The sequence below is a fragment of the Neopelma chrysocephalum genome, unplaced genomic scaffold (assembly GCF_003984885.1).
Source record: "Neopelma chrysocephalum unplaced genomic scaffold, ASM398488v2 Primary Assembly neopelma1_98, whole genome shotgun sequence".
In the NCBI taxonomy this organism is placed as follows: Eukaryota; Metazoa; Chordata; class Aves; order Passeriformes; family Pipridae; genus Neopelma; species Neopelma chrysocephalum.
The window spans coordinates 3,686,362-3,711,232 of NW_020897761.1; the positions used below are offsets into that span (position 1 = coordinate 3,686,362).

The following is a 24,871-nucleotide window of genomic DNA, read 5'->3' on the forward strand; positions in this document are numbered from 1 at the left end:
CTTGTTGAAAAGATAGGAAGATTTTTTTCATTTAAAAAAAAATCCAGTCAGTCAGTTGGAAGACACTGATTTCCTTACATTAAGACCTCCCAGTTCTGGTTGTGTTGTACCCACACAGGGGTTCAGAGAGAGAGAGGTCACCTACCCCTCCACCAGAAGTGGTGCAGGGGTGCAGGTCCTCACCTCTGCCATTCTGAATCCTCACCGGAGGAAGTAATGGCTCTTCTGGGATAGAACAGGAGCAATCCTTGCAGAACCAGTGGAACAAACTGGTAGGAGTCTGATTCTTGTCCTGCAGGGCCAGTAACTTACAGCCAGTTGAAAACAGTCCATAGTGTAGATCATATGGTACAAAACAATTAGTTAAGGAACAGGATTTTCTTCAGCACATAGTTTCCTTTTCTTCCCAGGGCTTTGCATTTATCAGGACTTTTTAAAGTAGCTTTGTATATTTTATAATTTTCTGTGGCATTGACTGCTTTTTTATATAGGTTATATGGATAAAATGTCCTTAATGTTTATTTTCATAATGATGTAATACACATAATCACTCATATATACATATATATATGAAAACCTCTGATTCCGAGGGCTTCATTAACTTCTTAAATTATGAGGGGCTGGGCAGATTAGGCAATGTTGGAACAAAGGGGTTTCTCCATTTTTGATAAATTAACTGTTACTTTGAAAGTAGTCATGGTTTGAAAAAAACCAAACCCGCCAGTTAAATAGAAACAAAAATAAAATGTGCACATTTTCAATTTTAAAAATGGTAATTGAGAGGAGAACCTTTGGAGAAAAACTTTATTTTAGATAGATGAGATCTGTTGTAGTTGTCAGTAACTTAAACTTGAGGCTTAGTGTTTCAAATATAATTACCCTTTATAATAGAAAGAATAAATAAATGAGGTATATCAAAGGAATGGAGTATTTTTATGTATTTGCTATGAAAAGGGTGTTGTTGCATCAATGCCCAACCACAAAACACACTCTTTCATCTTAGTGGATATCCTGTAGCTTGCAGTAGGGGCCATTGGGGAGAAACCTGGAATTGCCTTTCTGAGCTTTGCGCTGGAAGGGAAGAAGCCCAAGGATCATCCCCTCGTGGGAGAGTCTGGGGCTGGGCCAGAGGGCTCTGGCCCCGGTGCTTCCTCTGTGCCATGGGAGGGGAAATCACAGATTAGAGACGAGATGGGGTCCAGTGTTTTGCCAGTTGTGCTGCCAGAGAGAACCATGGCTCCTCTCCCCTCGCCTTGCCAGCCAGCACGTCTCCTTCACCCTGCCCGGCCGGGCTTTTGCATGGACACTGCTTTCCTGAGGTGGCTTGCCAAGAGCATGTCTGATGATCATCTCTTTCATGCCAAAGTGCTAGGTGGGATGGAGACCAGAAAGGAATTTTCTAGCGCACAAAAGACACGTGGGTAAGCAGCCTGTGAATGACTCAGTTCGGGACTGCCACTGGTGGCATGAAAAGCACTGGTGGATAAAGGAGGTCAGTGATTTTAAAATGCTGTAGCTAGATACATAATTGAATGTGTGACTGCCTGACATTTTTGTGGAAAAAATATCTGCAATATGCATCTTCTGGGCTGGATCCTAGTTCTCTTTTTTAGAGCTATGTAAGCCTCGACAAAAAAAAATCTCTGCTGCTGAAAAATGAAGAAAGGGTTTGCTGGTCTGCCCAAACTTCAGGTTTCTCCTGCTGACTAAACTGTCAGGGAGGAAATCCCAGGGAAGGGGCTGCAGGGGAAATCACCTGAGGGGGACAGTGTGGCCAGCTCCTGTGCCTATTAAATGTTTCTTTTAAGCCCTGGAATTTCAGCTACGCTTGGTCTGGTTTTAATAACAGCCTTTGCAGGATCATAGGAAATTGACTCAGAAAATGGGTCTGAGATATTAAAAGGGGGAAAAAAGTGTTTTGAGGAAGAGTTCTTGTAGAAACTTGTGCTTTTTTGTGACTTACTTTTGAACTGGGGCTTTGTGCTTGAACTGCTCCACCACCATTTTCTGCAGTGATTCCTTGAAGTGTCGGGATCTCTCCTATCTAGGGAAATAGTTTAGCTTCCTGAGAAGAAAGTAGTATTTTAAAGTTTATCTCGCTCTCCAGAGGAGCTTTTTCTTGCAGGCCCTGTCATGTGGAGCTGAAAATCCTGACATGCTGAAGAAATATAAGGTTTCCATTTTCTCCTGTTCTGCCTTAAGATAAAAGATCGTTTTCAGGGGGTAAGACCTGGGACTGTCCTTTTCCAATGAGTAGCTTAGCACATGTTTGGTGTGGAAAATTTAGCACCTTTTACCGAGATACAGTCCCTGTCTTTAAAAACATAACTTTTTTCTTCAACTTTATTAGTTGAATAATAATATTCAACTTAAAATCAAAGGAATTGTACAGAAATAGCGAGCTCTCACTGTTTTCTCACAGTTCCTCCCTTAATGTACAGGGAAAGACTTAGGGGAGCAGGAAATAATTTTCTTCCTTGCTTCGCTCTGATTCTAAAGCTGTTTTGGGTTATGTGCTCTGAATATTTCTGTAAGGAAACAGAAACTATTTGCATGATACATGCCTCTTTTAATTAATCCCACTTGAGGTGGGTGGATCTCTCCCAGCAAAGCCTGTGAGTAAAGGCCTCTGGCTTTAAGGGCTTGATGCCAAAGCATATATGATTTGTGAAGTATTCTCCACTGCCAGAATTTAGATTATTCCCCCTCTCTCTTAAAAGGCTGCAGTAGTATTTTGAAAGAAAATGCAGCTGTGTGCTTGCTTTGGTAAGATGGCTTTAAGCAGGCACTAGAGCTTACCATGATGGGTGTTTGCCTGCCTGTGTGGAAAGGCTGATCTTGACCAATTGAAGTTCTACTGTGGATGCTTTGATTTATGACTTTTAAATGCCCTGAATGTGAATCTCAGCTTTGCCACAAGGAAGACAATTGAATTGGAAATGTTTTTTTCTCCTGGCAGCAGAGCCCCTGGTGTTTGTGGGGGTGGGAGGGTGCTCCCCTTTTCTCCCTGTCCTGCTCTGCAGTGCTACTGGGGATTCATAGAGGCTTTCCCAACAAAGCTCTGAGGATCGTTACTCACTTTGTCATCGAAACATAAATGACCCCACTCTGTGAAACCCTGGGATGGGTGCTCTGAGCACATGTCACCCTCAGGCATGTGGTGCTGGTCCCCAGGGGCTGGGGATGGTCTTTACATGTGAGGCAAGTGGTGGAGAGGGAATTCATGTTGTGCTGTTCGTGATCAGCCACATGCTGTCCCTACAATCTCCTCCAACCCACAGCCAGCCAGCATGAAAGGGCTGATGGAGGCTCTGCACTACCTTTTATTAAGCCACCCAGGCTAATTACATGACCTGCTGTGCTGGTAGCTAATCTACATTGTAAGCCATCATTACATATTTCTGCCAAACCAGCACAAAGAAGTACTTTTACCTCACAGTATTACAGTTAGAAATTTCCAGACAAAGTCAGGAGTGCTGCAGAAAGCATTACTGCCTGGCTGCCACCTGATTGCCAAATATCAGCCATTCAGTATGTTTTCTGTGATGGATTTTTATGGATTAGAGTTCTTTGGAAAGATTTAATGTAATGTCTAACCCTGTGCATTGAATGATAAGGGGATCCCTTGCAAAAATTGCACATGATCCTCTGAATAAAATCTGTCCTAGTGCATAGGCATATAAGACCAGAAGAGTTATCCTGCCTTAGCCTGGGAATCTTCTTTCTCCTCAAAGTTTGACCTTGCAGCCCTAAAAGCTTACTGCTGTATTTTTAATGGAATATAAATAGTAATCCAATAGCCATTGCACCAAACTCTTCTGGCAGGATGAGTAAGTGCCACCTTAGAGCATTTGCATGCTGACTTGGATGATCTCAATCTGAACACCCAAATAGAAGAGCACAGCTCTGTCCAGCATCCGTGTGTCCTCTTTGAATGATCTTCAGTGAAGGTTATATTCAAAAAGTATAATCAGCAATTAGGAGTGTTTTCATGCAAGCAAAGAGACGAGTGTTATATGGAGGGATTTCAAAATCCTGCTGAATTTCAGGAGAAAATAAAGCCAAAGAATAATTAAATTTAATTCTGTATTTCATGTCTGTGATCAAAAGAATATACAGCTACATGGGTGAGGCAAAGCCAGAGCCCCTCAAGGAGGGGATACTGATCTTCTGCAGTCCATATGTTTCCAACTCTGCCTGTCCAAAGACCCCAAAATCACAAGACTTATGAGAATATCAGTTATTCTTTCTGTGATTTCTGCCCAGGGGGAAGACAACCCTGTGTAATTTGTTACCCGTCTAATGTACATTTCTTGTTGAAATGCACACCCAGTAATATGTTACTTTGCTGCTGGCTGCTTCAAGCAGCAGCCTCCATTTATTTTCCCTTATCTCTTAGAAAGGAGCTCTGCATTTCCCCCTCCTCCACTGGCTCCTTTTCCACTATTTTCTTTTCCCTTTTTTCTGCCATTCCCTCACTGTCCCTTTCTTGACCATACTGTTTGCTTCCTCTTTCACCTTTTTCCTTCACTTGGTTTCCTGCCTGGTCCATTTGTCTGCCTTCCCCATGTATTCCCTCCTTTCCTTCTCACCATCTTGTCTTGGTTTCTTTCCAACTTACCCCTTCCCTTCCCTGCCACCTCTGTAAATCTGTCTTCCTTGCATTTCAGTCTTCTTTTAAAGTTTTCAAGCCATAAAATGCAATATTTGGCAATCTTTCTTAACTGCCTGGCGGCCGTGGCTATAACACCCATCAGAAACACGAGCTACACTACTTGGGGCCATGTTTTGCCATGTGCAAAACCAGCTGAGGAATACCAGTCATCTTATTGTGGGGTCATCTTGGAGCTTCAATCGTGGAATAGAATCATAGAATAGAATTATAGAATAGTTTGGTTCGAAAGGGACCTTTAAAGGTCATCTAGTCCAACCTCCCTGTGATGAGCAGGGACAACAGAAGCAATGAAAGAAGTAGCATTCTGAACAAGGATAAATATTGGAGGGAGGTCACAGCAGGTTGTAAGAACATGTAAAAAGTCACAATACAGCAGCTCTTGTGGTTTCATTGTAATTCTGCAATATGGAATTTATGAGAAATTTGGAATGGCATTTGCACTGAAGGACTGATTCTTCAGCTGCCTGAACTGTAATGCCGTGAGAGATACAGGAGAGTCTCCAGTTCTGCTCCAGGAGCTTCACTGACTGCTGCCCATAAAGAGATGACTTTCTTTTAGACTAGCAATAGGATTTTGTTACTGCCTTCCTTTGTATACCTCTCCTCCAGATGACTGTCCTGAAGGTGGAGTAAAACAAAGTTCATGGGATGCCACCCACGTCTGCTGCCACTGACTCTAACTCCCCTCAGCATCTTCTTTCATCAGCCAGAGGCAGGCTCTCCGTATCTTCAGTGGTCTAGGAATTTTGTGATGGGCAGTACACTGTGGCAGTTGAACAAAATTACCTGAAGAATCACTTGTTATATGTGGAGTTTAGGTTTGATCTTATTTATCGCGCCTCAGGTAGTTGTGATTATCCTTAGTATTGATCCTAAGCTACTTGCTCCTGCCTTATTCAACAAAAAAAAGTTTTTTAAAACAGGGTGAACTGGGAGAGATCCATTTGATTGGGACTGTTGCAAGTTACTTTCAAAATTCAGCAAAGAAGATCAGGTTGGATCTTAGTGTAGATCAGTCCTATGTGATGGGGAAGGGTGAGTAGAATGATGCAGGAAAGGGGAAGGCAGAAAAAGAGGAACCTGAAAAAAGTCGAAGTGTCCTCAATCACAGTGGAAGCCTGCTTTGGAAGCATCAGCTTTTGTCTTCAAGATACTGTAGTAGAAGGAAGTGGTTTTTATTTTTAGCATCTCTCAAGCTGAAAAGGAAAATAGAGTCAAACAATAGCAAATGTTTGTCAGAAATACAGAAACCTGAACATGTGTTTTGTCCCCAGTAATTATTTAATCTCATAATGGAGTAGTTTAATAACGGTTGCCATGAAGGCTGTGCAGGATTAGAGCAAGGGTGTTGAGCAGGAAATTTCTGCCTTGTCTGAAAGAGTGGGCGAATAGCAGTGCATTTCTAGCCTTCCTTATGCTAGAAGAGAAAACATCTGACAGTAAATGGAGAGAAAGCATTGATGATTTGAACTTCTTGAACCTGCAGGCATCTTGAAAGGCTGTCCTTGAAACCCTCCTGTCCCCTGCAAGCTGTATTGGATCATTATTGAATGAGGGCACTCCAGGGTTACATTAACAACAGTGACACTGGTAATCACGTTAGTTGTTGTCATGGACAAGAAGAGGTGCAACTCCAGCTGGAGGTGACAACCACGACATTTGCTCCCTTCTTGCACCAAGGTAAGTAAAGAGGAGAGAGGCAAAAAGGCAGAGGAAGGCCAAATCTGAGTAGGAATAGCAGCGTGGGCAGCAGTAGATGTGGTGTTCAGGGATACAGTACATGATTCAGTCTGATGCCAAACAGAGCAGCTACACACAGACCAGTGCACAGGACTTGAGCTACTGTGAAAAGATCAGATGTTCTTCCTGCTGATTTTGTGGCCCTTCTGTTGTTATCTTCTGTGGACAGAAGAAAGTAGAACAGCATTCTGAACGTATCACTCACCACTCCTAACTTTCTCTTCCTCCACGGGCAGTTTTGATCCTCTTGACCATCCTGACCTCGGGTTTCTGAAAGGTCGAGCCAGTCTTCCATGAACGTGTTGCACACTTGCTTATTTGACATGTTCCCTGCTGAAGAGCAAACAAGAACACACAGTTTCTTAAGAATAATAGTCTCTCTTGGTCGCTCTGTTGAATTAATTTTTTTTTGTTTACTCAGGCTGAGTTTTCCAAATGACACATTAATTCCCTGAAATGACTAATGAAAATGCAGCGCTCACATAAACATACAAATATATTTGTATGTGTGTGTGATGGACATTAATTTATGATGGTCATATAGAAAATGTAGCTTGAGTTGTAAATAATAAATTATTCTGGTGAAGCATCATAATTTGGACCGCTGCCCCTTAAAGGAGTATCTATATTAAGTTAAATCACGCACAGTGGAACCTCATTAACCCAAATGCTTTCAAACAGTATAAGCATTTGAATTAATGGAGATTTATATTGCTGCAGTGTAGTGGTGGCTAGTGGAAGGACACATTCTTCCCATTCACTCTTATTTTTTGTTTCTTTCACTTGAAAGAAATAGGTATCTGATAAAACAGCATAATCTAATAACTTTAACTTGCTTACACTTAGCTCAAAAATTCTTCCACTGACAGAGCATCGTGCAGCTGGGTCATTTGAAGTAGTGTGAAATAGTGAGGTTCAGCTGTGTGTACAACTGAGCCAGTACAGTCTCAGCACGCCCTCTGTGAATTTGTAGAGCCTGACACGTGTGTTCAGCTGGAGAACCTACTTCAGGACTATCAGGCCCCCTCAAGAGCTGTGTGGCTCAGGGCTTCCATTCCTGACTTGCCCGCCGACAGCAGTCCTGTGGGACTTACTAGAGACATTCAGTGTTTAACAAAATGACATTTTTCAGTAGAGAAACAAATCTGAGAAATTTCCACTCTCTTGGACCATTACATTGGGGTAAGGGACCATCTTAAACAGATATTCCCCAGCTACTTTTTCCTTTCATCACCACTGAGTGCTGTTTCTTATTTCTCCTGCAATCATCATCTCCTCCTGATTCTTGTCCATAATTCCTGCTTTACTCCTCCTAATGTCATCGTCCTTTTTCTGCTTTTCCTGCTTTGTTATGACCTGTGACACTAGTATCAAGTGCCTTTCCTCCTTTTGGTTTTCCCACTTCCACTCAAGATTCTGGCTCCTGAGTTAATGGGAGGCTCCACACTAGCCATTCTGCATCTGCTGTAAGACAAAAAGAGTTTTATGCATGCACAGACTGAAGACTAATTAGATCTACAAACCATGTGTTGCCTCCCTTCAACCATGATGGCAGAGTTGTTTCACTTCTGGTTTGGATTTTCTTCCAAATCCAGAGGCTGATGGAAGTTGAGAGGTGCAGTATAAAAGTTAGGTTGATGTAACAACCAGGAAAAGCAGGGGGTGTGGGTCTCTCAGGATCTTACTGAAATAGAGAAAACCTGAGAAACAGTATAAAAATAAAATCAGTCAAGGCATTATAACTATCCCAAGACCAAGCTACTTAGTCTCTCTAAATAATCACCCAAACAGGAAACTAGATTTAGTCCTCACCTAAAGTAAGTCACTCTTTTATCCTCTTACTCTATGCCTCACAACCAGATTTGTACTGTCACCTAAAATAAAATTTGCCTGCAGTCAGTCTTAAAACCGCTTAGAAATTTTGTATAAGTATTTTCTTCTTAAATTCTGCGAAGACAGTGTAACGTATCAGGGTGCTCCAAGAAGGCTGCGTTATAGGGAAACCAGGACCATGGAAAAGGGAGAGAATAATGGACTTCTGTTCACAATTTCAGATCTATAGAATGTATCGTAAAATATAGTTGTGTGCATGCCTTCTGCAAGTGTTCTCTGGTGGTCACAAGCAAACAAGAATGTAAAATGTAAGTGGAAATGAAAGCCTTTTATTTAGCAGTGTGCTGGCTGTGCTGTGAGAAGCCATCTTCTCTGAGCGGGTAATTACAGCCATGCTTTACTCAAAGCATATTTTGTGGACTCTGTGTGGGGAGCGATAGCACTTCTCAAAAAGCAAATGCTTGAAGAACTCCCATATGTTTCTGATCGAATTTTAAGTCTAGACTTGCTTTATTTAGTTTCTTTTGCTCTGCGTTTGCCTAGCTAAAGCTTTTAGGAGTTCTTTTAAAACTGGAAACACTGGGTGTGCTGCTTAGGTTAAAAATAAATGTAAAACTTTTCCTTTTTTAAAAAAGTTTTTGCATGGGGGTGAGAGCTACCCTCCATTCAAAACCCCACTGAGCTCTTCAAAGGAGGAGTCTCTGCAGCAACATCAGGGAGTTATTAAATACATACTTAGTCCACGATTTTCATTGGTAAATTCTTTATGTCTGCTTAATGTGTGCTAGTTAGAAGTACTGATTCTTTTTGCAGACTCGTTCACTCAACCCCGGGGGGACCTATGATCCCCTGCCCCTTTAGCACTAACTTTTACAAACGCCGTTTCCCTTTTTTTTCTCCCCGCCCCCCAAAAAAGCAAAGCAAACCAAAACACCAACAACCTCAATTCCCCCTAAGACAAGAAGGCTGAGTTAAAGGGGCCAGGCAGCGGGGCTGGGCCCCAGAACTCGAAAACCCCGCTGAAATGCTGTAGACAATAACCAAATCGGAATTCCCGCAGCAGGGACATTTTTATGATGAACTTTCTATGAAGCGGGAGCCGCCTTTCGGGTCCTGGGAACAAACAGCTCCGCACCGGGAGCGCTTCCCGGGCCGTCGGAGTGGCTCCGATAACACGGAGGAACCGCGGCCCGGGCCGTCTGCACCGCTATCGTGTGCTGGCCTCAGACTAAACATTGAACTGGGCTTAGTCACATATTTACTCACTGGGATGGCAGCTAGCGCGGAGCAGGGATCCGGGGGCGGTTGTTTTTCCCCGGTTTTCCCTCGCTCGGTCCCCGGGCAGGCTGGAGCTCCCCCTGCCGCTCCGTAGTTCCCGTTCTCCGCGCTGGGAGGCTCTGGCAGCGCTCTGGCAGCGCTCCTTTGGTACCCTTTGCTCGGGAAGCGATGGTGCCGAAAACACTCAGAGCTTCCCTCAGAGCTGCACTTTTTGTAGGTGCCCAGAAGCTGGTTGCTGGCTCTGTTATCTCAAGGTGGCCCAATCCTGCATCTCTCCATCCCGTGGAGCACGTCCACTCCCAGCCACCGCTCCGGGTGTAAAGGAGCGGGGCAGAGGCAAGGGCTGTGCACGTTGGCATCTCCTCCTGTCTTTGGGGTTGAGATTCCTATTAGGGGTGAAAAAAAAGGTGTGAATCCTAATCCCAGTGTAGAAACGGTCACAGAATGACTTGACACATTGACAGGGAAAGCTAGTGACAGGCCATTCACTTAAGAGTTGGGCTCAATGATCCTTGTGGGTCCCTTCCCACTCAGAATATTCTGTAACTTCTGGGCTTGTTCTTTCCTTCACTTGGACTTGAGCTTCAGCTCATGCCAGTTGATCCCGTGTGCCAGTGGCTAGGGAAGGTGAGATGATGCAAGAGAGCTCCACTCTGTGTTCTGCCCAGGGACTCGGGAGCATGGTCCCCCTTACTGCACAGGGAACTGCACATAGCCCAGGAGACTGTCAGCAGCAGGGCTGGAGGGAACGGTGCTTTTGCAGATCTTCTCCCAAATGCTGCCTTTCCCAAACATCTGCCACTCCTCTGAAAGGCACCTGTGATCTCCAGGTGGAGGTCCCACTCCCCTAGTCACAGTGTGGCGGGGTAAGGAGCTGGGAGGCAGGCAGGACACTTGAGGGGCTGGAGCTAAGGAGAGGTCTGCCCATTCCTCATGGACATCCATGTCCAGTGGGAAGACACATGCAAGTGTATGTATGCAGAGCATTCCAGATACATGTGTGTCTCCACTGGGAGGTATCCATAGTGTGAAGTGTTGGGAGAGAGCGTGGCTGGCTCTGAAGGGTCCCCTGGCTGAGCAGACCTGCCTGTCGGGCAGTGCTGTGGGGAGAACAAGGCTGGTGTGGCTGAGCAGCAGCTCCTCTTCAGAGGGTCCCCATGGGGATGTCATCTTCTCCTTGTAGTGGGTGGTACTCTGGAGTGGGAAGGAGAGCTGATGGGGGATTTTTCTGTTTAGGTCTGCCCTGGGCTTGAATGAAAGTTCAAAACAGTGGTTGGAGTGCAATACCAGCTCTAGTTCAGGGAGGAAATGGGGCTCAGACCTGATTTTGGTTCAGGTTTGGTTTGACTGATTATGTCCAGGAAATCCTCCCACTGTGCTCTCCAGTTTCTGATCCTGCTGTGTTAAATAGTAATTTGGCTAAATTACATTATTTGAATCCAGTGTGCTGCATTCAACCTGGTATTAAAACGCATGTTTGGGCTTGTATCTTTTAAATTTGATATGAAGACAGCTGTATGCATTTTCCCTTGTTTGTAAATTGTATACACATGATACGATGTTTTCAGTAAGCTCTAAACAATGCAATGTGAGGCATTTCAACAAAGGAATAATTTAATGCAACCCAGCAGAAATGCAGAGCCTTAGAAGTGGTTCTTTATGAAACTACAAATTTTGGAAATGGGTCCAGAAGACCTACACTGGAGCAACACAAGAAACAATGGTTAACACAGTAACATTTTTCCTGTAAGAAAAATACACCATGAAGAAATTATATTTTGCTTTTTTTTTAGCTTGTTGATTTACTTGAATGCTTCAGTTGGCATATTTTGTATTTGTTGCATGTTAGGGATTAAAATTCTCATTTCTTCACCAAAAGACAATATTGTCGCTCAAGACACACTTTGAGCCGAGTGAGACTTTTTTTGTCAAGTATAAGTTTGTCTCATATATTTTGTTCCAGTTCAAAGACGATTAACACATTGTTACATTCTTTTAATCTTCAGTTTAGCTTTTAACAGAATGAGGCACATTTCCTTTGTAATATTCCTCAGAGCCAGACCTGTCCCTGCTTTCACAGGTGGAGGACAGGTTAGAAGGGGCTGCACAGTTTGTGTGGGCCATTCATGAGCCCACATGGTGACTTGGGCTGGGGTTAAGAATAAAGTTGGTACTTCCCACTAAAAATGGGGAGCAAAAGCACTGTACGAGATGGATTGGGATAACTGCAGCAACAGAACGCTGCTGGATAGCTGGCTCAGGAGCAGGCTAGCTGGGAGGAACAGTCTCTTTGGGCAATTTATACATACAAATTGCAGTGCCAGCAGAACTGTGTGAGTGGTGCAGGCGCTGAAGGCCAAACAGGTATTGTCAGCTCAGACTCTGCGTAGGCCTTGCTCAATGGTGGGGTGTTTTATCCCTGGTGGAATGGAGCATTAACAAAATACTCTTTGTGACTATGCTGATGGAGTTGCCTCCACACAGCACTGACATGAGCAGTGTACCTGCACACAAAAAGGTAAAGTGTTGAGTAGCTACTGGAGAGACTCTGTCTGCCACTCGAGCTGAGTTGGTGTGTCATCCTTGGATAAGGGAGGGAGGGAAGGAGGGATAGGTCTCAGCCTGGACTCCAGGTGGGATGCACTTGGAGATCATACTACTGCCAACTCTTGCACTGTGGACTCTTACCAAATGATGACACAGTCTGAATTAAAATGTAGGTGTTTGCAGTACACAGGAAAATGGAAAAAAGACACATAAGCCTTCCTGAAAAATCTGTGACTCCTTAGCACTGAAGTTGATAGAGGAATACATGAGACCAGCAGCCCCAGCCACGACTGGCATTTTCATAACTGGCCACTGATATATAGCTTGAAATTTGTGCCTCAAATTTAGGCACATTGACGTGACTCCAGTTGGCCCAACTGTCCAAGAAGCTGCAGGTTTTCCTGCTTCTGCAAACAGCAGCTGAAGTCACTGCAGGCTGTTTTCCCCAGTCCTGTTTTCTGCTCTGAAACGTTCCTGTAAGTCTGCTGTGTGGCTGTCCAGGCTGGGACTGACCCCTAAGAAAATGGGAATAATGATCCTCCCTGGATGGTTTCTGTGGCACAAGAAGGTAACTATGTTTGGAGAACACCCAGGCTGTGGATCAGCAAGAAGAGCTGTCTGGTGGGTGAGGGGGCTAAGGCATGGTAGGCACCTGGCAAACCCGTTGCCTCCTTCCTTATTGTGGATTCTTGTGGGTGTCGTGCTTCAGTGTACGTGGAAATAAGATGGTCGTGTGTACGAGCATGTGCATGTTCCTGTAACAACAGCGGAAGGTGCCAGCTTTGTTCTCAGTGTTTGTGCTTATTGTTTCTTCTCTCTTTCTCTCCAGTCGAAGACCACCCCCTTCACCTACTCGGCCCACTGTAATTCGTCCGTTAGACTCATCCCTGTTAGACTAAAAGGAGTTTCTGGCATGTCATTCATTGTTAACCAAATATGTGGAACAAATTGCTTGATAACTGTCGCAATAACCAATGTATAGTCGCATGTATGGACATCTATAGGCAAGTAACCAATTTTACTGATATACTCTCTGTCCATTCTGCATTGTTTATGAGGTCTTAAATGTTTTGGGAAGGTCTGTGCTGCCTTGACTTTTCCTTTTGCAATAACTGGTGTTAGCTAACTTACTGACACATATCTTCACCCAGGCAACTGTGCTCACTGTCCTCTACAGCAAATGGAGGGCTTGACTTTTTGTGTGTGTTTGTGCATGTGTTGATTTGATCTCCTGCTTTTTTTCCTCTTATCTGAAAGGAATATTGCTTTTATTTGTACCTTCCAAGTTATCTATCATTTAGAATTACAGAGTTATGCCAATTTTCTCTTGTAATGGATAAACTGGGCAAAGAAAAGCCATGTGATTTCTTACCAAGCTCTTCTGAAGGCCCCCCACTTCCATGTCTCCTTATCCAAAGTCTAGTGTTAAGGGATGTTGTTAAACAAGAAGGGTGTGTGTGGGACAGCACGTTTCACTTTATTTCCACACTGGCAGCTGACATGCCAGGTTGGTTGGGTTGGTAAGGACCAGGCTGCTGCCTCAGCTCACAGGGCTTGGTGTGGAGCTGCCTCACCCTGCAGCAAGGATGGGAAAGGGTGGTTTGAAGAGCCAGTACATGACAGAGCAGTGTCCTAGCTTGCTTTGTCCTCTGCTAGTGCTTGCTCACACTTACACTCCCACTCAGGGGAAGCCCTGGGCATATGTGAGTGTGTATAAATGTGCTGTGTGGCAGGATCCTGGGAACTGAGCGCTGCTTTTGGCCATTTTATGGAACAGAAGGGGATATAGATACAGATATATAGATATATGCACAGCTGGACATGGGCTACTGCTCCTCTGCCCACTGTGTGAGCCAATTCACAGAGCTCCGGCCTAGACTGGCAGCTGAGCTTCCCAAGGGTCTGGTTTGGATTTGAGATATTTGCGATATTTTCTCATGCCAGTTGATAAAGTTCCCCTGTGCCCCCTGTATGAAGATTTTCTTTTTGGATCACTTGGTCCTGCACACCTTGGTTTAGGGTCGCTTTATCCATCTAGGTTCTTGGAAGTGCTCAGCTGTGCATCCTGGCAATGGATTATTTTAGCAGCTGCTCACTTGCAGAGGTCCTCTCTGCCTCTTGTTTTGCACATTATATATTAATGTGTTATAAAAACCTTTTGTCTTAACTGCATTACTTCACTTTAAACACTTAGGGTCAGTGTCACCCCTAAAGCTTAAAATTTACTGTGTTAAGAGAATTAAACTAGAGAGGAATTTGGCCTTATTCCTTCAGAAAATGTGAATTGCTGCTATTGCAATTATGGTTACAGATCCCTAGGCAAAGCAATTGGTGGTTTCAAAGGCCCTCAGTATAATCAGTCTAATAAATGTATTTATTGAGACTGCATGTAGGGCTCCAGTATGCTGTAGCCCCTTGGTTAGGAAGAATCCAATCAAAGAGCCACAACAAATGGGGATTTAGCCTATTAAGTATTCCCAGGCTGCTGATTAGCTGTGCTCACCACTGCAGCAAATTGTGTTTCAGCTTGCATAAGAGAGACGAGCTTGGGAAAGCATGATGATTTGTATGTTAGCTTAACTTTAATTTCCTGTCAACTTCATACTTGTGAGACATGCCTGGGGAGTGTAGAGGTCACATCTGATGCACAGTGAAGATGGAGTTTGTCAGAGCACCAGCATCTTGGTGATCTCAGAAACTGCTTAAGTGGCTGGTGTTTGTTTGGGGAACAGGCTCAGATCTCCAACACCAAGTGCACAGAATCAGCTTTCAAGGAAGAAGAAGGTTACAAACACAACTACAGTCATAGTAATTTTTACTACAAAAAAGAAAACATATATTTTTATGATTTTTCTTGTGTTCTACACAGTTTTCCACTGCTTAATGTTCTCTGCTGTAACCTGTAATGCATCTGTTGGATATATTTTTATAAATAGCCATAGCAGTCCATGCTGCTGCCTTGCAAGCAAACCTGTATGTAGTTTATCAGAACTCTGTTACTGACTGGCAGCTGCCTGCTGATGGGAAGCCAAGCATAGTGCCTCAGCCACAGAAAGTGACTTTAATCCCAAATTTTTATATTCATTCAGTGATAGAAATGTTCATGCCCAGGCTGGATGGGGCTCTGAGCGACCTGGTCTAGTGGAAGGTGTTCCCCCATGGCAGGGGGGTTGGAACAAGATGAACTTTATGGTCTCTTCCGGCTCAATCCAAGCTGTGGATGCAAGACCGTGGTCTGGGTTTATCCCACCATACCCCATACACTCAGCTTTGTTGTCCAAGGTCCCCTTTGATCAGTGGGAAGAGACATCACCTCCAGGAGGTGATTCAGACCAGTGTGGCTGCACAGGACTCGAGGGTGGTAATGCCTCAATTAGATGACAGAGATCCTGGCCTAAAAACATGTTTTTAAATTCTCTGTACTTGAGACTCCTTAATTTACTTTAATGACTGTTTCTGCCAAGCATAAGGAAGTAGGTAGCACAATTCAGCACTGTCCTTAACTCTGCCCCCCAAGAAACTGTATTTCTCAGCAGAATTGTAAATGAAGCTCTCAAGGGTGGATTTACCCGAAAAAGGAGGAGGAGGCAGTGAGGCGCCAGCACCATCTGCTTCTGCGCTCGATGCCGAGGTCGTGGGACACAGCTGCGCAGCCCTCCTTCCTCTGCATCCTCATCCAGATCACATCTAAATCTGACCCTGTGCCCTAAATGCAACACTTTTAGGTGTGCAGGTTAATAAAAACTGTGAGCATAGATACAGAGTTCGATAATTTCACCTCTTGCGTATACGCTTTTCAGAATAAACTATGTAGAACTGTTTCTAGGAAAAACACTAAGAGCTTCTCAAGAAATTGCCACATCCAATTGAGTAAGTGCTGTCCTCCAACCTTGGCCCACCTCCTCCTGCTCTGCAGTGCCTGGAATGGGTTTGTTTGTCCCACCCACTCCTGAAGCTGACAAGTCGTGCCAGTCCTGTCCCTTGTTCTCAGAGGAGCAGCCTGGGCAGCAACTCGCTCCCTGCCCAAAGGACAGCAGGATGAGCACCTTGTGGACCTGCTAGAGGGACTGGCTCCTCACACTGGCCATTGCCCCCTCTGCAGACCCACTTACACAGGATGAGCCAGGTCTGAACTCTCTATCGGAGAAGGGGCAGGTTGCTCTCCCTTTCTTTGATTCCCTCTGGAAAGCTCAGAAGACTGCCAGGGAGGAGTGGAGCACTAATTAAGCAACAACGGTGGTTCTGATCTTATGTGAGGTACATAATAATGATCTGGGTGATGTAGTTGCTAAGTTTCAGGAGGGTGCTCCTCTAGTATTGCATTTAGGCTCAGCCTGGGTCTGTGCGTAGAGAACATGTTCCACCTCACCTTGCCATGGCTGACCAACAGCTGAGGAGCTTGTGAATGCCATAAATAGCTCTCGGCCTTGGATCTCAAGGGTTAAAAAGATTGTATGTTCCACAAAAAGGCTTATGTACATAGTTAATGTGTGTTTATTTATTGCTGATCTTGTTGCACTTTCTGAGTAAACCTCGTAAAAGTAGATTATTTATTATATTAAAGGAGATACATTATAGATTATGGCATTTCATGTTAAAGCATAACATAGAAAATATTATCCTCTCTGTTGCAGACAGCTACACTAACCATGATGCACACAGCATATGGAGATTACTGGCTAGTTCTGTCTTTCTGTCTTAAAATAGTCCAAACCTCCTGAATTGAGGGCAGACCTACTTTGCTCCTGTGCCACCAGAAGGCACCCAGCCTGCTGGTGCCCCTGCGGCACAGCTCCTCCCGCTGTGGCACTGAACATCCTCCTGGGGCTCCAGCAGAACAGCTCCCTTGTGCAAATGAATGTTACTCTGCCTGTCTTTCCTCTTGCTTTGTCTGCAGGCGAGCTGATACCGATGGCTCCTCCCGTCCAGACAGTCCTCCACTCTTGCTTGATCTATGATTTGTCCCGTCTTGCCGGCCGTTTGCTTTACTGCTGTCTCTTTACTTTTCCAGGACGGGATGACTTCTTTTTGTAAGAAGCAAACGCTTAATTTCTTTCTGATTTTTTTGCTCTGTGTGTTAATGCCCTACTTCGTATGAGACAAAACATCTGCCTTTGGTTTCATAATCTGTAAATGGTTCCTGGTGTTGACCTTTGAGCACAGCAAGTCGATTCCCGAAACCATAGTCATTACTGAGCATCACATGCACCTGCTGTAAAAATGTTCTGCTGCATTTCTGAACCTGAAATAAACTGTAATTCTTGATGGGCTTTTATTATTACTTTCTGGATGTGCACGAGTGGTCTTCTGTCTCTCACACCATCATCTCAGCATTTCACACTCTGCCTGGGTCGGGACTGCAGGGAGGATTTATCAGAGATGTGTGTTGCATCTGGATCACTGGAGATGTCATTAAAGGGGAGACAGGGAAGATGTAACCCTTTGGCAAACATTCAACCTGTTCCCTTGCAAGGGGCTTGGAGTGCTGCAGAGATGTTTTGCTGGGAAATAGATGAATGTTTTTCAAGCAGTACCTGGGATTCACTTCATTGCTGGGGAAAGCACGTTTTGGGGAGATTCAGAGCTAAGCAGAAGGCTAGACTGAGTCCTCCAGAGCAGGAGCTGGAGTTAAAATGTGCCTGTGTATGTGTTATGTCTGGAAGGGATTTCCCCCTAAAGTGGCTGTGTATGAATGTGCAGATGTCTTGATTACTCAGTTCTTCCTTCAGATCAGTATGAGCCAAGTAGCTGCACTCGGTGCTTGGAGATGGTCTCTATGGCACAACAGCTTCCTGAGGGAGCACCGCAGTTGCTAAGTTGGTCCTTAGGTTTTGGGAAAGTAGGGAGCAAAAGGTGGGATGAGCAAAGCAGGAACACCCCCGTTGTATTCCCTTGGTTGCTGTAATGTTTGGAGGTGTGCCATCAGTGGCTGTTCCTGAGGGCAGTGTGTGCACTCCCCCTCAGTGAACAGCAGTGTCACACATGTCCCCTCTGGCTGCAGTACCTTACGTACCCTGCAGGAGTTTGGCTACAGGCATTTGGAGTTTGGTTCAGCTTTGGTCAGAGCTGAGTCCTCTGTGCTGGGTAACAGGAGGAGCATCTGCTCCTCTCCAACCACTTCACTGGGCCATCGCTGCCAAGGGTCTCCTGCTATGCTTGGCAGGAGCCATCACCCACGTTTTTAACCTTTCCCAGCAACGTCCCCTCCAGATACCCCAATCCACCCCCAGGCCATCTTGTTTGATCATTCCCCATTTCATCAGAATCTCTACTCCAAGAACAGTGTTTGAAGCAGATAGTGGTGAGAATTTTAAAGCTGGCTGGGGAAAAGCTCTTCCAGAGGATATTATTTGCTGCAAGAAAATTAGAAAGCCTGTGACCAGCGACCTCCACACCTGTGATGTGATTGTCCCAGTTGTCTGGCGCCAGCAAGTCAGATGGGAAGTGGTGAGGATGAAAGCTGAGGCTGTGCTGGTGGCCAGCTGATTCTAATCTCACTCTTGCTCTTTTCCTTAATATACATGTTCTGTGCCTTTTTCTCTTAACCCATTTAATTAAGATAATTTTGTGTATGAGTATTTTTTTTATATCTTGACCTTTTGTTTTAAATCTCCCTCTCTGTGAATTTTGGGTTATTTTTTGTTTTTTTCCTAGGCGACCTCCACGAGCTGTTCCAGGAAGATCATCCTAACACACACATTTCTTTTGTGTTACATGCAAGGTCTTTCTTTTTATTTTTTTGTCCAAAATTACCTTTAATTTGCACTAGCCTACTTGTAAATGAAAGATTTTATTTTCAGATGTCAATGATAAGCCTGGATGTAAAGCAAATAAAATTCTGACTACAAAAGGAATGTGTGCTGGTTTTACACTGAAGGGCTCTTTCTCAAATGGAGCCATTCACACCTTATGGAAGAAATTGCCTGGGCTCTGTGGAGGCTCCCACCCTCCAAGGTGGTGGAACGGAGGGACGGACATTCTGCTGGGATTCCAGCACTGCTTCTGAATTCATTAACCACCAGGATTGCTTCATATAAATGGCTTTGGCTTAGCATTAGCAGGACGAATAGCCAACAGGGTCCTAAAACATGTCTAACGCACCAGCAGCAGCACCTGGCTGAACAGAAACTCAGAGGAGGAGATTGCAACAGTCTCTAGACGGATGAATCTGCACAGTTATAAATAAAGTGCAGCTGCTCTGAGCATTTTTTTCAAGCTAAACCTCTGAATTCCTTGCAAGCTGCCCACACTGGAGCATCTGAGCTCAAACAGCTGTAAGTAGCTACCTCTGGGGTTCCAAATGTGTCTGTCCCTGTGGGAAAGATAAAATCAGGGATTTAACATTTAGGAGATGTGCTTGTTTAGGGTGCCAGAGAAGTATATGGACAGTAAGGCTGGAAAGAAAAGGGAAAACTGATGGGTTTTACTGACTTTTTTCTCATAGGAAAGGAAACAAGGGATATCTCAGAAACCACAGAGGTAAATCAGGAGGCACTGCACAGGTAGGGACTGGAGGCACCTCTGGGCATCAGAGTCCAGCCTTTGTTTCAGGAGCACAAAAAAGATGTTTCTGGGTAGTGGGGAGTTGGTGGTGAGAGGGAGCTGCAGCCAGGCTGCTCAGGGAATGGGGGCAGGGGAGTGGGGGAGATCAGTCTGTGTGTGTAGAAGGGGCCTGACAACACACAGGCTCGTTTTCAAGCTGGGTCTGACACAGCTTTGCTGAATTTGGGCAATTCTTCTTGTTCCAGCTGATTTAGGTCTCTGCTGACTTCTCACATATCCAGGGAGCTGTTAAACCACCTGCATGAGCTGGTAAATGCCAGACACTGAGTTTGCTCAAATTATAAGGGAGTGCAAGCCCGGAGAGTTGTAGATTTTCTTTCTTCTCACTTAGACTTTGTCTTTTGGTAGAGTAGAAGAGAGGAAACAGCAATGGTATTAGCTAAAAGGGGGAAAAAAAACCCAGCCCCAAGAAACCCCAAATCCATGTTCAGCAGTTGTTAGGAGGGGGAGATAAATAATCATTTTTGCCAGACCTTTGAACTGCATATGCTAAACTAGGAATTGCGGGAGCTGGAGAGAGTACAGTGATTGCCAAGGTGCACCTTGGGAAAGGGAGAAATGGAGGCTTCTACAATCCCAGGAACACAACTGTCCCAGGAATGGAGTTGCTTAGGTTGGCTGTATCTTTCATCTACGGAACTCATCACCATCAGGTACTGAGGCAAAAAGCACCTCAGCAGAGTTCAGGAATTGCACACTTTGGGGAACTACTACAGAAGCAACAGTGTTTGTACCCAGCAAGCTCCTGAGGAGGTTCTGCCCATGCTTCACCTTTCAGGTAAGAGGGAATGGGAACAGGCTGAACTTCACAAGCTGCTTTTTTTTCAGGTTGTTTAAAAATCTGTTCTGCACTGGGGGAATTTCTCACTGTATTCCTTCTGGGGTACGACATGGTACCAACAGATGAACCAACAATAAAAGGTGGATGATATTTTAGCTGAATGGCCTTGCCTACAGCACCCGGCTGCCAGAGGGCCTCCAGGCATTAGGCTGGAAGGCACAAACTTGTTCCTCAGGACATTTTATGGTGGTAAACCCTTGACACAGATCTTTACCTCCTTAGGAAATATTTGATAAAAATATTGTTTAAAATAGGACTCCAAACTTCATGGGTTGCTGGTGGCCATTTCTAAAATATCCTGAGTAGAAAGACATGGGTACTGGTGTGCTGGGAAACCCTGGAGTATTCTTTAGCATCAGCTCATGGAGTAACTTTTAGAAGAAGCTGTTTAACCTTGTCTGTGCTGTTTCCAGCCCGCACTGGTGTTTGCTCTGTAGCCAGATAGAGGAGGATAAGGGTGCTGCACCAGCTGGTGCCATTATGTGTCCAAGGCTGCTTTTCAGTGAGTGGGTTAGGACCAAAATCCTGTTTTGGTTTCCCGATGATTTCTGTTGTTGTTGTTGCCTCTCACATCACAAAGTTGAAAAAAACTGAGTGATTGCTGTGGGAATTGAAGAGATAAAAGGATCTTACCTTCAAAGACGAAAGCTTTGCTCTTTCCAGGCTTCTCAGATCCAGTCTCCCCATGGGGAGGGACATGGCCCCCTGACAGCTCGGTGTGGGTGGCTGACACTTGCCTTTCCCTGCAGCAGAGGCTGTAGATGAGGATTCCAGACTGCACGTGTCAGCGGCTCCCCCAGGAGCGAGGCTTATCCCCAGCCACTTCAGTTACACACATTTGGCCAGCTTCAAGTCAAATGCAATGTCCCCCTGAAGGACTGATCTCAGTGGACTCAGAAACTTAAGGGAAAGAAACTTCCTTGTAATGCAAAACAACATGTAACTCCTTACCATGCATTAGTTGCATCACGAACTGAGGACCTATTTTTTTGGTCTTGGTGTGGGCTTTGTCAGAGAATGCTTTGCTCAGGTAGCAAATGCCCAAAGGGCATCCAGCCTTACTGGATGGGCGTAGAGTTATGGCAAAATTTTGTTGTGTAGAGAATATTCTGACCTCAGGCATGTAGACAAACCCATAATGGCCATTTATGCAGCAGCTTAAATAACTTAAGCAGCACTGCAGAGCATGTGTCCTCAGGAGAAGGTCAGGGAAGTCCCAGGGAAACCCTGCCTGGTCTTTGTGTCTCCTGCTCTCCTCTCCCTGGTTCTCTCTTGCATTTTTTCCTCTTTCAGTGTCCCTTTGTGCATCCAGGCCATGGACTGGATTTATATTTTTATCCCCCAGCTTAGGGAGAGCAGGGTATCTGTGTGGGCAAGCGAGGGGGAGGGCTAAGCCTTTCCCTGCAGATCTCTGGGCAAGCACTGAGGCTCTGCTAGTCTAATCCGAGAATTCTGTGACTCATTGTAAGGAGGAGATGAAGGGAAGGAGCTGGGCAGAGCAGAGAGGCCTGTGGCTGTGGGCAGGGATGAATCTGTCTGTGGTGGGCTGGATGGGACACAGCCTGCATCCACCTAGAGCTGGGTGGATGGGGCCTGATGCATCAGTTAAAGCCCAGGGATCTGCACAGGTGATCCACTGGGTTCCTGCTGTGGCTGAGGTGATGGCAGCCTGTGCCCATCTCCACCTGGAATGTCTGGGAGGTCAAGGTTTGCTTTTCCTAACCCGGAGCCAGTTTTAGAGTGTGAATTAGGGAAAAGTATTTTTGAGGAAATATTTCTCCTTGGGGGAATGGGTGCAGCAGAAACTCTGCTTTCTTGTAGCCTCTGCTGTGATAGACAGGGGCCAGGCAGGTGAGATTTGAGTTTTGATTTACATTCGAGCTGTGTCCTACCAGTGGGCTCTGTGAATCAGCTTTGGATGGCAGCGTTACACTGGCATTAGCCCGGGGTCAAATGGGGCATCCTGGTGACTGAGCAGCAATCTGGGAAACCTCCCTGTGAAAAAAAAAAGTCTCCTTTCTAAAGACCTAAAAAATGTCATCTTGACTCTGACATCTGGCTACTCTGTTCCCTGTGAGACCGGAGCATGGGCTCCAAACTGCTGCAGGTTTTAATTAAAACTAAAATGAGATGTAGTTGTCACCATGACGACAACAGCAACATTTAACACTTGGCAGGAGCTGTAACAAAGCACTGGAGGTGTTGGGGACTCTGCCGGGGGTTGCTCATTTCCGAGAAAACCTGAGGAGCGCAGCAAGCGCCTGCTCCATAGGATGAGACCCTGGTGCTCGCAGGGCTGGGGTAAATCGAGCAGAAAGTTGCACTTCTGCAGTGCTGGGTTTTCAAAAGAGAAGAATTTTGTAAAAACCCGGGTAATACCAAACATATCCCTGTGCAATGAGGCTGGGGCAGAGTATGGGCATCGTTTCCCTCTGGCAGTGCTGGCTCAGGAGGGTTTTGCTCCCCGGGGTGGCTGGAGCAGAGCTGGGGTTGCCGAGGGATGGTGCCGGATGGGAGCAGGGAAAGGGAAAGTGCCAGGGAGGCCCTCCCGGCACGGGGTCCGGCTGTCCTGGCCTGGCCTCCAGTGAGACTTGTTTGCCGGGAGCGCCCTCTGTTGCGGTGTGAGCGGTGACGGACAGACGGACACCTGACAGACGGCGCCGGATGAGATCTTGATAGACCTCCCCCGCTGTCCCAGCAGCGTGGTATCTCACCAGCTGGGGTTGTACCCATGGGGGGCTGTGCTGAGCTCCATCCCTCTGGATCAGGGTCTGGCCCTGCAGCCAGGCCTCATTAGCCTCTGGAAAAAGAGATGAGAGGAAGGCATCACGCCCTCTCATCCCCTCCTCTCCCAAAGGATTTCGGATAGTGTGGTATCTGGCAGTGTCATGAGGCTATTCTGGCAGCAGTGACTGTCGGGGTGCAGGTGAGCAGGGCTGTGCACCACACCCATCCCAGGTGCCCCTGTGCTCAGTCCTGCAGGTCCCTCAGCACCCACCACCCTGCACCTCCACCCTGCCCGCAGTGACCCTCACCAGCCCCTTCCCCTCCAGCCCCCTGGGGAAGTGCTGTCAGTCCACAGTGCACACACTGAGGGCCTGTGGGGCACATCGGAGCCAGATGTGCATTTTCAAGTGGTGTTTCTGCTCAGGGGATGCACATCCCCCTGCTCCCCCACCCCCAAATTCAGGTATGGGTCTGCATGACCAGAGCAGACACTACCCTGCTCGTCTGCACCCCGAACTGCTGCAGGGACCAGCTGCTCTGCAGGGCTCAGCTCCTTTCCTCATCAAACCCAAGCAAGTCAGGTTTAGAAACAGATGCTGAAGGGAACATAAACATGGTCCTTGCTGCTGTGTGAGAGGCTTTATTGGGTCAGGTGTTCTCCTGCCCAGGGCTGTCCCCCAGCAAGGACCTCTGTACTGCTCACAGCAGAGGGTCCCTCCATGCCAGGCCTACATGAGGAACCTGGAGAGGTCCTCCTTGATTTCAGCCTCATCCCACGGCCCGTGGATGTTGTCCTTGAGCAGCTGGAGGCGGATGAGGCAGTAAGGGCAGAGGCAGGAGATGGTGAGCAGCAGCGAGGCGAAGAGCACGGCGCCCACGCTGGAGACGGTGGCCAGTCCTGCCAGTGCTGCCAGCGCAAACAGCACCGTCACCCCCACGTAGCACTGGGGCGTCCGGGCCTTCAGCTTCTTCTGCAGCATGGGCCAGAGGGCGAAGATCTGCATGGCGAAGGTGACCATGACGAAGGCGTGGAGGGCGCGGGGAAGGCGGGAGGCCAGGCACACGGAGGCGAAGATGGCCATGTTGAGGGACAGCGTGCTGGACACGATGGCAGCGTTGGCGCCATAGTCGAAGAAGATGAGGTGGCCCAGGAGCATGAGGGCTGACATGGCGTAGATGGTGTCCGTGCTGATGGACTCGGTCAGTGTCTTCAGCACGGGCGAGAAGCCGTAGGTGAAGGCGGCGAACACCAGCGTGCTCTTGAGGTCAGCCCAGCGTGTCCGCCCGCTCTCCCACCGCCCAGCCCCACCGTCCACGGCATCGAACAGGACGTAGCCGAGCAGCGAGGACACCAGGGCCGCCCCGAAGAGCCCCTGCGGGCTCAGCATCCCGGCGTCCATGTACCACCAGGTGAGCACGAAGACGCAGACGCTGCACAGCTGCTGCACCACCGCTCCCGACTGGAAGACGACGGCCCAGTAGCGGTACTGCCGGGCGTGCACGTTCTTCCGCAGCTCCTCCAGGAACCGCTGGTCCACGTAGTTATCGGGGAAGGGCTGCCGCTCGTACAGCACCTTCTGCCACCGCCGCGCGGGGACCGGCTCCATGGCCCCGGGACCGGCGGGGGCCCGACAGACACAGCCCCGCTCGGGCCCCGCCCGGGCCGC

The 24,871-nt window shown here is 46.6% G+C and overlaps 2 protein-coding genes across 11 annotated transcripts in view; one reads left to right on the forward strand and one right to left on the reverse strand.

Annotated features, from left to right (window-relative positions):
• Positions 1-18,963, forward strand: part of DNM3 (dynamin 3) — a 171,814-nt gene extending 152,851 nt beyond the window's left edge. For 6 of the 10 annotated variants that reach the window (XM_027694608.1, XM_027694610.1, XM_027694611.1 and 3 more), the window contains one exon: positions 12,903-13,485. In XM_027694608.1, the coding sequence (XP_027550409.1) occupies positions 12,903-12,972 (70 nt within the window). In that variant the 3' untranslated portion in view covers positions 12,973-13,485. Of the gene's footprint in view, positions 1-6,161; positions 6,356-12,902; positions 13,486-16,970 lie in introns of those variants that run through there. The other 4 variants (XR_003536097.1, XM_027694616.1, XM_027694614.1 and 1 more) reach the window with 4 other exon arrangements.
• Positions 18,964-23,816: 4,853 nt separating this feature from the next.
• PIGC (phosphatidylinositol glycan anchor biosynthesis class C) lies at positions 23,817-24,865 on the reverse strand. The gene has a single exon (XM_027694697.1). The coding sequence runs from the start codon at positions 24,809-24,811 to the stop codon at positions 23,933-23,935; it is 879 nt and encodes a 292-aa protein (XP_027550498.1). The 5' UTR covers positions 24,812-24,865; the 3' UTR covers positions 23,817-23,932.
• Positions 24,866-24,871: the final 6 nt, after the last annotated feature.